General features: G+C 30.9%; 1 protein-coding gene across 2 annotated transcripts in view; it reads left to right on the forward strand.

Annotated features, from left to right (window-relative positions):
* LOC106689967 (adenylate cyclase type 6) overlaps nt 1-14458 on the forward strand; it is a 60694-nt gene that overhangs the window by 42963 nt on the left and 3273 nt on the right. For both annotated transcript variants that reach the window (XM_067051441.1, XM_014435198.2), the window contains 6 exons: nt 2382-2546; nt 9982-10118; nt 11053-11183; nt 12732-12841; nt 13635-13854; nt 13931-14062. In XM_067051441.1, the coding sequence (XP_066907542.1) occupies nt 2382-2546; nt 9982-10118; nt 11053-11183; nt 12732-12841; nt 13635-13854; nt 13931-14062 (895 nt within the window). The remainder of the gene's footprint in view (nt 1-2381; nt 2547-9981; nt 10119-11052; nt 11184-12731; nt 12842-13634; nt 13855-13930; nt 14063-14458) is intronic.

A 14458-nucleotide genomic window follows, 5' to 3' on the forward strand; every position in this document is an offset into this window, starting at 1 on the left:
GTAGTCAACCGACCCCGTTATAAATTAGTCTACCAGCCACGAACTGCTTTTTAATTTTAAACTACAAGCCATAACCTCAAAACTACGGTGAAATAAAAAAGATTTATACCTAACAAAAATATTAATAATTACACTTTTATTCTAAATTACTTTAAAATAAAAATAAAACGAGAATGTTCTACTTCAAAACAACCCAAGAAGTACTGATACATTTTCTTATCTATTTTTTTGGAGTACCTTGGATCTGATTTGTTTGCGCTCATACACGAAACCAGAGTCCGTGTCTAGCATTGAAATTATTGGATTTTATTTTCTGATCATTAGAAAACAAACCGTATTAGTACTTTACCGCGACTTAATACGAATATTGTTGTTTGAAAAAAAAATAAATTCCCTACATATTCTTTTTTATTTATTTAATGTGATTTACAACTGTACAAATAATAAATACAATAAGTAAATATGTTGTATGTTTCATTTACAATTCAAAACCTTGGGAAGGAACCACCTATTGGTAGTACTTCAAGCTTTAATCTAAATTAGAAGATCCTGTGGCCATCTTCTTTTCAGAAGCCTCAGAGGATTATCAGGGATTGTTAAGGATGAGAGATTAAGAATTAATGGGTTGGGATGGGTAAGGAGTTTAGAATGAAAAGACGCATGTCTGTTTTGGGCCAGATCTGCAACGAATGGAAAGTTAAGGTCTTTGTAGATGAGTTTATTTGTAACGTAATAAGGAGCATCAAGGATTTTACGTAGGGTTTTGGATTGTAAGCGGGAGGAATTTGAGGGTTTGGTAGATATAATTCCATATATCCAAATTGGTCTGATTATCGCAGTGTATACTAATTTTTGGTACATATTCTTAAACCTGTGAAATCAGCTAAAGGAATCAGATATCAACAAAAACTCCTCCAAATTTTCAGATACTATATTTGATGACCAAAGGTCTCAATTATTATTTGTACTACATTCAGCTTCTTTTTTTAAAATTTACTTGGTTAATTTTCGCAAAGTCTTACATCATCTTATAGTCCTATTATAGTTTATAACCTATTTCACATCATCCCATGTATAAAACATTTTTCATTTTTTATATCTTTTTTTTACCCTGATGGAACCTTCCAAGTGGGCGAAACGTTGGGGAATAATAAATAGTTTTCGTAAAAAGAATTTTTTGCGTGCGCTCTGCGACTACGTCAGGGCCTATAAGATAAAACCCGAAGGAACAGGAATAATGTTTCCTAATGCCTACGTGATCTACATGACATTACGTCCTCTATGTAGTGAATGATGTTAGTTCTCTACTCAAGACATAATGGTCCCTGAAACATTTACCGCTCATTCGAATCAGTTCACAAGGCTGCCTCCCTATTTCCTTCGCCGAATCGGGAAATATGTTGTACCATAATAATAGGGCAGAGGCAGATGGAAGAGGAGAAAGCGATTCAGTCGACGTCCATTAAATTAGCGAGACGAGCTAATGGAGCTACAGAGCAAAGAGTGCGCTCAACAAAGGCCCTTCTCGGAGCTTTGTGTCCTCGATGCATTAACCGATTACCCCCCCCTCTTTCTGTCATGTAATAATACACCGGCCGCGGCCTCCTTTATTAATATTTCCCAATTTATCTCTAATATTATATCTTGTACGATCGAGAGCTAATGGCTATCAAGGGGTAATCATGACAGCAGTGAAACGAGCGGAAAGCAAGGTCCTCTGCCGTCATGTTTTACGGCGTTGAAAAGTGTAAATATGCCAAAGTTGAGATACATGTATCTACGTTCTTTCGAAAGATAAATTGAGGATACCAAAATTATCTCTTATTCTTTTTTTTTTTTATCGTTACTGATTTTATAATTATCAAATAATCCCTCTGAAAAATGAGGGGGAAAAAAATGTATTTACTAAAAATCTAAGAGTGAGGCATTGCGTGGCAATGACAATTTAGTGGCTTAAGCAATTATAATGCTTAACTACCCTACAATATTTTATTATGAAAGAATATTTCTTCACAGTAAAGCAGTAGAAAAAAATCAGGTTAGACTTAAATATTTTAGTAAAGGGTCTACTAAACTAAAACTTGTCCATCCAATGAGAATAATCTTTAATAATCAGTGCAAATTAGAAAGGTGGTAGATGCAGTATTCCTAATTATTTCGAAAATTCCAGGAAAAAGGTAGTAAGAAATATTTTGTTGATGCCAGAGAACGATTTTCAGGTTTAGGCAGGGGATACCTTTCAACAAGAAAATAAAACAAATAACTTTCTACTCGATGCATGACCTAAAATAATTTTTTATATTGCTTTAAAATGATATACCTACGAAATCCAAGTATTTCCTCCATTTTATCAAATTATTTCGGCATGAAACTTATTTCAGATCCCGCTAATGTCAGTGGAGACCGGAGTTGTTCCAGGAGCTTTAGAAGAGTCGATAAACGTCTCCATGGAAACCAACTGGAGCATTCTCACCAACTCAACAGGTCACAACGCCTCAGAGCCGGCAACGAGCGGACTACTGCCGGACAAGCCTTCCATGTCTATGGTATATTATTTCAATTATTCACATTTATGAATTATTTTTTATGGATAAAGGATATAAATACATATAAGAATAAAAATGATCATCAATATATAAAAACATCTTCGACTGCTATTCATTTAATTAAAAATACAACCAAGGTTTTCATAACTCAGGTCTCCAAAGAATTAGTTATCTTAAGTTTTACTATCGGTATATAATATACTAGTATAGTACTACTACTAATATAGTATATAATAATTATATACTTTAAATTAAGAACTTTAAAGTGTTAATAAGGTCTGTGTGTAAGGTAAAGTTATTAATAAAACCAAAAGTAGTAATATTTCTTTTTATTGGCCAAGTATTTGTTATACATAAATATAAAATATTTTTATTATTTATCAATCGAAACAAACATTGTGAGGGCAATGAAACTATACACTTAGTGTTAACATTATGGTCAACCAGTTGCATCCACTAACGAACAGATATCCACCTCTAGATATGTTGTAGCCAACCATATGAGATGATGTAAAGACACATGAGAAAGTATTTCTGTTCTGTTTTTTTTACTAACTTCATCGACGAAAACACACTTTCATTTATTGTCCTAAATTTCGCAAGTTTTGGAATGTCTCTTAATGTAGCAATTTGAAAAAAATATGAGAGTGTCCTATTCATTAGAAAAATTGTCTGCTTTGCACATCGCATAATTCAAGTTGTAGGTCAGGTGACAGATTTGGGACCTGCAGCTTAAAAGATCGTCATCTATGAATTCGTTTCTAATATCTTAAAATCATCATAAATCAAGTCAAAGGTGGTTTTTATTATATTGGTATTTTTATTTTATTTTATTATTTTTATTTTTATTATATTGTTAAATAGGGCTGAGTTCTATTGTATATAATGATTATAATATGTATATAATTTATACGTTTTCTTTTTAGATTTTGTAAATGTAAATCTTTCCGTAGTAGAAAACAAGTAGACAAATATTACTGAGAGTTTCCATTTAGTGCAAAGTATTAGTGGCTGTACTATATTTTATGTATGATAACTATAAATTTAAATAATAGTGTAAGTCAATATTTATCAGAAATTTAGTTAAATTTTTTATTAGGTAAACACCTACGGAACTGTTTTATTAACAGGTTAGTGTTTTGTTTCTCTGACTCCCGTAATAAACAGTCTAAAACAGTGGTGGCAGCCAGTGGTCCGCAGACCAAAGATGTGTAACGGAAAGGCCCGCCATTTTCACGGCGATTTCTTATTAAAACTATTTTATTGATTAGAAGATCGTTGAGTGGCCGTTTGTAATATATAAAAGTAAGATGGTCCGGGTGCAGTCGAAAGGACTCAAATTGTAATTAAACTATTTACATCAGGAGTGGCCAACAAGTCCCTAGCGAGGCAAATTTGGGTTGATCACTGACTTAGAAGCGATTGTAAAAGGCATAAATTTGTAATATTGAAATGTTTACATCAAATTATCACCCATAATGTGCATCTTCTCAACAACTTTTTCATATTTACGAATAAATAGTACAACAACTTATACATTGATATAAAAATTAAATTGTATTTTAAATTAGCAATAATCTTGAAATAGTGTCGAGAAATCGAATTTTTAAGGTAATACATGTACGGAATGCTGCTATAAAAAATTGGGTCAGGACATTTATTTTCTTCATGAGCCTATATCTCGAAAACCTTACAATATTTTTAATTGATATAAAAAATAATTTTGGTGATAGATGATTGAAATGAAATATCCTCTCGCTTATCAGTTTTTTGATCATAATTTATTTTCAACCTTATTTACTGACTCTGAATTTCAAATTTCCTATTGAATAATTAAATCTAGTGTCAAGCTGAAAATTGAGAAGAAATCATAAATAGTAAATTATAAATAATATTTACTCTTGAGTAACAATGCATCGGTTCCATAAATATATAGTTATTTTGGGGCTCAACTGAGGTCATTGTAGTTGAGTACGTTGAGGCGTCATCTTAGTCCAGGTTGCAGCGAAACCGGTTCAATACTTGCCTGAGCGGGTTGACTTTAATTTTGTGACGGTCCCACGGAACTACCTGCCCTGTTCGAAAAATTCCTTTTTTTTAGATCAGTGGTTTCCAACTCATAGAAGTTCGCGACCACTAAGCCAGCAAATGAATCATGTGCGGCCTACCCACAGGTAGGTTAAGGGGGTCCCACCCGAAAAATATTTGAAAATTAGATTGCTTAAAAGAGCGTCTTGAGTAACTTTTATTGTGTTTCCGTCAGTTAAAACCTTACAACTGACAAATACTCATGAGGATTATACAACTTATTAATAAAGTATAAGATAAATAAAATTTAACGAATATTAGCAAAATTAAATAAAATATAAATGGCGTTGATGACCAATGAAGTTTGGCGCCACTAAACAACCAAACAAACAAACAAGTATAAGAGGGAGACGGTCCGATTGCGATCAAAAGAACTCAAATAGTAATTTAACAATGTTTCGCCCCACTTTGCAGGGATTTGTCAAGGAAAAAAATGATACAAACAACTAAAATAATATAACGAAGTAATTAATAATTGCCATTTACATTGTTAGTTTTTTAAACTAAGTTTAACAAAATCTCGACCCACCCACTCTGGTTAGAATTGGTTGGTCAACTAAAGGATAACCTCGTTGTATGTCAGAAATAGACATGTAGGGAGTAAAACAAATCAAAATAAACAAAAGTTCATGCACAAATAGAAATCTTCCGAACATTTTCTGTCTTATATATATATATATATCGTTTACGTGCAGCAAAGCACAAAATATTCCCTTCTAATACCAACTTAATATTAAATCATCTTTAAGACTGATCCGTGCTAAAGAATTCCTAAAGAGTCTGGTAATCGAGCCTAAGACTTGTACAAGCCTTTGGAGAAGAAAATTATTAATAATCAAAGAGGGCTTGATTCGAGTTGGCAACGCGAAGCAGAAACTTGGAGATACATTGATCATTCCGGAGCTTTATTTGAGTTAGACATGAGATCATCTACTCCATTAATGCTGCCGGCTGTTATCAGCAACTTGGCCAGACACCTAACAACTTGCATTAATTTAGGGCTTGTATTCCTTATCTATTGTTGTTTGATTATAGTGTTGTGGCATCTGGGCAGTCGCAACGTGTACTGTAACTTGTACGCAAGGCAAAACGCTACTGGTTTATTGCTACAATAATGTTATAACTTTGATTATATTTAACAAATGAAGGATTCTCTCTAAAAAAAAGTTACAAATGCCTAATTTAATAATAAGATTTTTCAGTAAAAAAGGTTCTTTGTGACTATATCTGACTGATAATAGCAATGAATTAGCTCTTATGTCCCAAAACTGAAAAAACTATTAATTTGGTCAAAAGTGAAATTTTTTTCCCCTGAAAAGTTTGATGAAATGTCAGTTATAATCCTTTTAGAGGGAGCTCTTCAATAAGCACAAACACACCCATTGAACTATCAATAAACAAGTTTACTAATACTCAACGATTAGCTCAATTAATATCTCTTTTATCTCATAGCTTTCTGGAAATCATCCAAACTATCGCCGGTCTGAAAGAACAATGACACTTTGTAAAATGTATTGTAATACAAATTGTAAACTTTGTGAAATTGACTTTATTGCGTTATCCACTTACTGGATGTTTGTAAGTCGATAAATAAATAGTACTAAAAAATTTGCCAAGGGGAGAAGATTTTAAACACAATTATGTCAATTTAGAAAAATCTAGTAAATCCAATATTTGGTATTCCAGTCAATTTCATAAAATTTTACAGTTACGTCCTTGTTCTTCCGGACTAACGATAAGTATTTTGAAGATCCTCTCTGAAAATAACTTATTCCTTCCGTTAAAATTCCTTCAAGTTTGTGATTTCTAGTTCATTTTAGTTTTATACCAATAAGGAACACTAAAAGGTGGTGTTTTATTTTAACATCACCTACCATATTAGATCTTGAAGCATATGAATTTTTAGATTGCTGAAAATAGTACATTCATCCAAATTTTTGATGCCTAGAACCAACTCCATTTCGCATTGATCACCAGTCATGGTATGGATGAGGATCTATCAGTGGTTATTCTATATATTTCAATACATAGTATCTGGAAAGCTACAATTTTTCCAAGTGTTGTAAAAAAACCTCAAATGTCAATATTCAATTCATTGTAGTGAGCTTTTATATTTTATACAAAGTAAACTCGTGAGTCCCTGGAAGAAGTCTGAGAATCTTAGAATATGAAGAAATGCTAGGGTAAGTTGCTATTCAATTTACTTAACAACTTTAAAAGAGAAAATTATCAGATCTAATGCCAACGCATTGCTAAAACAACTTGGCAGTTTGTATTTTGGCAGACCTTAAGGAAATAGCAGAGGCCCAGAGGAAAATAGCATCGGGGAACAGCTTATGGACAGGGACCTTACTTTTACCTCTCAGCAAAAGTAATCTGCAAGAAAGTTTAGTTTGGAGCTCGAAGCCTTATTTCACCTCCACGGTACCACTTTACTACAAACCGGAAAATATTGCTTTCCCCTACAGTTCGAAATATAGGAAACTAAACTCTGAAAGACTCAATTGCAGTCACACTGCTGTATTATTGCTGTAACAAACCACGAAATGACAAATTCCAGTAAGATGTAATGAACATACAGATGTGGTGACAAAAGTCTTTAATATTCTAGAAGATGAAATAAGTAAGTACGATAATGTAAACCTACGATTACATTATCGTATACGGTAAATAACGATATTGAGAAAGCTAACCTATTGATCATCATGACCAACATATGATACTCTTATCACCAGGGTTGGTTTCTCATCAATGACAAAATCCAAATCAGTTGTTGCTACCCAAATTTTATCTTTCTGGCTCCTTTTTCATTATGATTGACACTTTAGTACGTGTATTATTTAGAATGAGAACGAATTTTATTAAACAAATACCAATTCTTTATACAAGAAATAACGATCAAATTAAAGAGCAATGGTTACAAACATCAATACAATTTTTAAACTACAAAAAATATATTAATTATTAATTTTAATGGCGAGAGGTCCTAAATTGATCAGTCACTGAAAGGAATGTAAAACAATGAAATAGAAAATCAGTAATGAATAAATAAGGGAAATAAAAATGTTTATAATGATTTCGGCAGTACCAAACCCATTTCCCACAACCTCTTCCCTCACCATTCACTACCATCACAATACTTTTAACTACTAGTGTTTCTATTAGTTCTATCTAGCCTCTTATGAGTTATGGAAAGTACCTTACCATAACACCCACTACACAGCCCTTCAGGAATTGAACAAATACTGGGTCAGGTTTTTAGAAAAGTTGTAAGATGTATACTGCTAAGAGCTTCCATTCATAAGTTAAATAGATGAGGTCATTGTAGTGGAAGGAGTTGAGGCATCACCTTAGAAACCTCCATTGGGTTAACCTTCATTTCCTGGCAGCCCCAGAGAATAAAAACTCTGGTTAGAATAAGTTGGTTACAAATAGGATAATTCCTCCCCCACCTCACTGTATGTCAGAAATGACCAAATGGAGGTAAACAAAAATCAAGCTACTAAAAAAACAACTAATGATTTTGAATAGATATGAGTATCTTTTTGATAAAAAATATTCTTCCAACACACAAAAACACTACTCAATGTTAGTACACAACTGAGAGCCACTTAAGTCAGGTCGATAGACACGATTTCCCCAGAGGAGCTACATTAATGTTTGAAACAGAAAACTTAATTCCCTCTGACAAAGTTTAATAATTTATTTAGTTTTTAAATGTAGCCCAAGGCTTACATATCTCCTCATAACAAGACAAGAGATCCATACGTACATAATAAGAGCACAAAAAGTTTTTTTTTTATTCTGGCCATACAGAAATTTTCTAAGATTAAATTGTTTTAATCCTATGAAATTATCTAATTTTTATTATCTTTTTTACTTTTATCTATAACAAACAGATAAATCCAATTGCATTAAAATTACATTTAACTTAAGTATTTTAAATATGTTCCTATAATTTTTACATAAACTGAAAAAGTTTAAAGTTTTAACTGATCAATATAAAATGAAAAATCCAGATTTCCTAAGGGTTTTTTGAAAATTGTTATTATGATTTAACTGAACTATGTCCAGAGTTATGTTAAGATCAATAACAGTTTAGTCCTCTGTTAATGATACATGAACCCAATCAACCACTGTCTATTGAGTAATACGAGTATCTAAGCTCTAGAGTTAATTAATTTAAATTTGTCAATCAAGTTATTTCCAGAGCTCCACTGTCCAGAAGTGTTCATTATTTATCATAACATTTCATTTCAGTGTAACATATGGTTCTTTTATTTTCATTCATTGGAGAGCTATTACATATTGTTTCATTCTTCTATATATTTTCTAGCAGAAATAATGTGAAGTAAATATCAATATCATTATGAAATCAATGAGGGCATTCCCGTTTTTTATAAAATAAATTTAAACTATAGATAACCCACCATTTCTTTTCTAGCCAATGTTCACTATAGAGTTGAACCTAATAAGCAAGTCATCAAACAATTTCATGATATATCATAAGTTGGTTATGATATAAATTTATATTTGTATTATGAATATAATACTTTTCTAAAGATAAATATTAATAGTATTGTACAATCCTTATTATTTTAATTTGATAAAATATAGCTTGAATATTTAACACAACCATCCACTAAGGAATGGAACTGCAATTATGTAGTGTTGTAAAATAATTCATCTGTCAAACTAATTATAAATACAATATGAGAAATAAATCTTTTTAAAATCTTGGAGCTTCTAAGCAGAATTCAATTGAAGCATATAATAATAGTAACTATTACTTAGCTACAATTATGCTTTAACCTATCAGTTTAAAGAATTACTAACTCCAAGGTAGTCATGATATTTTCAATATTTGCTCTGCGATAATTTAGTACTGAGTAAATAATTAAGCAGAATGTAAACTTTATAAAAGTGTTATATTTCTGCCCTACTGTTGCAAAAATAAAATAGTAAAAAGATTGCAATAAGAGATATTAAAAGTACTTTTAAAAGGTAATTTTTGAAATTGGTGTTAGTCATTCTATTCATAGAAAGGCTCATTTTATTTGTCTTTGTAATTACCCTGCTAACGCCTTCAGTGGTCTTATCAGCTAATCATTTATTAACTCATAAGTAATTCTCACAGAAAAAGGTCTGAGATCAAAAAAGATAAACAAATATTATTGCAACTGATTACATACAGGTTTGATATGTCAGACGAATATGGAAGACTTCATATTTTTAATTGTAAGATTTTTTCATAGACAAGTATGGCCCAAGATGTTTTTTTAAAATTAAAATTGATACCAGTCAAGTGAAATTATAAAAAAGTGTATATATTTCGTATATGTTTTAGTTTGCATCAATGATCATAGTGCTCCTAATGGTAATGACAGCTGCATATCAAGTGCTGACCAGCATTGTCAAAATGTTCATATTGACTGGAATCGCTTCAGTGTATCTCGTTCTCTTCCTGTCTACGGGTCTTTCCAGGTATTTATTTTTTTAATACATCATCTTTCCATAAGTATAAAAATTTCTTAATTTATCTATTTATTAGGATTAAATTAATCAAGTGAATTGCACTGAAGCACAAGTAGTATTCACCAAACCAAGATTTTAACCTGCAAAGACCCATTAATAATTTTGTATTTACATTTATAATATAAAATTTAGGATGCCAAACCAGGATTTAAACTTGTTACCGAAGGAAACCAGTTCTTTGGTTACAAAGTGATATCATTCTTCTAGGATAATAGTGCTTAAACTTTGGAAATATAAAATCACATTCTTCTTTAAAAATTGTGAATAGTTTAAAATGAAGATCAGATTGTCCATGGACCAAACCACAAAACTGTTATTTTTAAGACTATAGAAAACCATGTTGGGATTTCTGATTATGATTCAAACGGTTAAGCTATCATGTTTATACACTTTTGGAACCATTTACCTCTTGTAGAATGATAAGCCTACCCTCAGTTACCTAGGAGAGAGAAAATAAATAATAAATAATGAGCAGCACAGCCATCATTAGTTAGAGGTCACCTATCCAACCGAATACCATTTCTTGACAGACTCTAATGTAGAATACTTAATTTTATCCTCCTTTCCAATTTATGAAACACTAAAACTTATTTATTGTGAATCAGGTAATATAGCAATTGACTAATTTTATCATTATAAGTAATAATTAATTATTTCATTAAATAAATGAAGTGATGAATTAAATACAAAGATACATAAGTTGAATCTGAAAAAATTATAGTATAATTATTTTTTTTTTAAAATCATGTCATTCTTAACAAAATTTCTTTTTTACATCATTCATTGGCATCATTTTTAATTTATTTTAATCACAAAGTGTATGCTCAGGCAAATAAAAACTTTCATTTCGATCAATAGGATGATTAATGATTAATCTTTTTAGTGAACTGGATATGTATAGCCAATGCTACAATGTGATTTCTCTCCTCGGCTTTCTAATTGCCCTTATCATTCATGGCAGACAAACTGAAGCAACTAACAGACTTGATTTTCTTTGGAAGTTACAAGCAACAGGTAAAAGTATTACTTTTTTTTTTAAAATGATTAAATGACTACAGTTAAATCCCATTGTATGCAATTTAAGTGGACCTTACATTAACCAAATGCAAATGGTGGGATATGAAAAGTGTGGCAACCCATATAAACACACAAGCTAATATATGTGTGATTAAGTGTAAGCTTTCACACAAAATAATTACTTCCAAACTCGTCACCAGTCCAGTCCAGTACAGGATTGTGACACATACATCATAGCACGTCTTTGATGTTCTAAACACTTTCCCATTCCATTCTTCATCTCTTGTTGAAAATGTGTATGAGTGAGTGTAGTTAGTACTAGTATAGAGTGTAGTATTTAGTTGTGTATATAGTATAGAGTGTAGATGATTTGATGAGTGAGTGTAGTCAAAATTGATTACCAAAATATAGATATTACAGCAGCAGTCCACATTCTCATGGTATTCATGATTACCAACATTATCAGTACACATTCTATATAATAAAAAAGAAGAAACTTGAAAAACTATGGTTGCATACAGAATGGTATGACTTATACACAGTCCTGTACCAATATAGTTGGAGGAAACATAACACAGCTGCTCAATATGGTGTAACATCCTAAAACGACATAAAATGGTGTTGCATTATACTATGTTGTCGCATGCCTGGATGTACCTTTATGGATATCTCTTACATTTTAAAATATCACCACCAAACCAACCAGGTGAAAGTGATCCAATAATGTTTTCCAAGTGTTTAAATATATATATATTACAAATATATGATATTTAAACCCATATGATGGCATATATTAAATAATTATAAAATCATAACTCTATTAAGACTAAGCAATGCTGGGAAGCACTTTTATGAAGCACTTGGCTCAATTTTCTTAGAGATGATATAATTAAGATAAATCTATTAAATATTTATATTTATGAAATCAAGTTATATTTTAATAACAAAGTCCATTTAAAAATTTAATTTACTTTATTGTTCTAAGTAGTCCATAATTTTTTATATATATACATAATTTAGTTTAGTGAGGTAGTAAAGTTTAATATATTATCCATTAGTGACCATCGATATTATATATAAGAAGAAGATGGTTGGGGGTGCGGTCAGTGTAAAACACAAATAAGTAACATGAATATGTTTTTACTTATTTGTTTTCTACACTGACCGCACCCCCAACCATCTTCTCCTCATATATGATTCCATTTTGTGTTAATTTTATATATATAATTTATTATTCTAATTATCCTTTAAAAATTAAATTTACTTTATTATTCTTTAAATAAAAAGTTAATGTTAGATAGTTATCCATGATCAATTAAAAGATTCTGTCTTTTGCATATGTTTCTTATACCTTTTAAAAAAAAATTTCTAAAATAAGATATTTTTAATCTTAAAAAGATAATCAGTTTTAAAAATTTCTAATTATGAACTAGAGAAACTATTTTTCATAAATTAAATAAAATAAAAATAAAAATGCAGTGTTTTTTCTCTAATTAATGTAACAGAACTTTGAAAATATTTTATATATTCACATTTTTTACACAGAGGAGAAAGAAGACATGGAACATCTTGAAGCTTACAATAGGAAGCTGCTGGCAAACATATTACCTGTTCATGTTGCTGAACACTTTCTATCAAGTGACAAAAATTTTGAGGTAAGTTATTTTAAAACTTTTTTAAAATTTAATCAATTGGGGCATGAGCTGGAAAAAGGGCTACTGCCTGAAAACGATATTCTTGAAAACCACCTGCTAAAGTTTTGTAAATGGCACATCAATGCATAAAATTAGCTCCCATTTATTGAAACTACCAGCTTGAAAAATTATAATACAGCTTTGAAACTTTGGTAAGTAATCAATAAGTAAGCAATAAAATGAAAATCAAAGACTCCAAAAATGGGATATTTGGAAAAAGGACTTTTGACCACAACGGTCTTTTTCCAACCACTGCCTCAATAAAAGTCTGATAATACATTATTTACTGAGCAAAGAATAACAACAATATTTTTGTGTTTTTAAGATACCTCCATTTATAATCTATAATGAATAGGCTGTGTTTTTTCTAATTTGCAATATTATCCTACATTATGTATATAGGAAATATATAACAATATATTTTCAATGAATTGTTGTATACAATGTAATATAGTTCATTTTTTGTTAATAGTAACTGTAATAAACTACAACTACCGGCTATTAAATTAAATTAGAAAAAAGTACACTGCTTCTGCCTTTAGAAACCATAGTATTTAGTTGCATATATTATAGATTATATATTGCTTGAATTTGTAAATTTGAATAATGTCGGGAGAAACTACTCAACTAAAGGTACCAGTGCACTAGGTACAGGAAATAGAGGCCTGTATAACTCGATATGATTGAGATCCTATAAATACTAAATATATAAGATGATTCAGTATCAAAACATTTTTGATAATTTTTTTTCTAGGACCTTTATCATGAACAATGTGAATCTGTCTGTATCATGTTTGCTTCTATTCCCAACTTCTCTGAGTTTTATGTTGAACTGGAAGGGAATAATGAAGGTGTAGAGTGTCTGAGACTGCTTAATGAAATAATAGCTGACTTTGACGAGATCTTGGGGGAACCCCAATTCTCCTACATAGAAAAGATAAAATCTACTGGTGCTACTTACATGGCTGCCTCAGGTTATATTTTTTATGTGGATTGTGTTGTCATTTCTTTTTATTTTATATGATACTATTAACTTAAGAACTGCCTTAGGTCTGACAAAGGCTACTTGTGACATGAAAGACCTAAAGCATGTGACAGCAATGGCTGACTATGCCCTGAGGATAAAGGAACAATTGGAATATGTAAACCAACATTCTTTCAATAATTTTAGAATGAGGATTGGTAAGTCCATAAAATTTAATAATTATTATCTTAGCTGTCAAAATATAAACTGGTAACTCTCATTCAACCATCACTTTTGCAACAGTGATGATCATATTTTACTAGTAATAAAAATAAATTAACACTTAGGAAATGCCATGAAAAATTGTTCATAATAAAATAAGTGCAAAATCTTACTTTCTTTTGAAACTTATAAACAGTTTTTGTCACTGTGATAGATCCTACTAAATTTGTATTCATAACTGATTATATTTATACACAAGCATTCAGATGCACCAGAATTTCAGAGCACTATTCCACCTTCAAGACTCTCTGAAACCTTACCCAAACATCCTTACACCACACCAAGGAGCAATACTGTCACAACATTTTATCCCAAGCACCTCATCCTAAATC

Source organism: Halyomorpha halys, unplaced genomic scaffold, assembly GCF_000696795.3.
Source record: "Halyomorpha halys isolate HHAL.00 unplaced genomic scaffold, Hhal_1.1 Scaffold1537.1, whole genome shotgun sequence".
In the NCBI taxonomy this organism is placed as follows: Eukaryota; Metazoa; Arthropoda; class Insecta; order Hemiptera; family Pentatomidae; genus Halyomorpha; species Halyomorpha halys.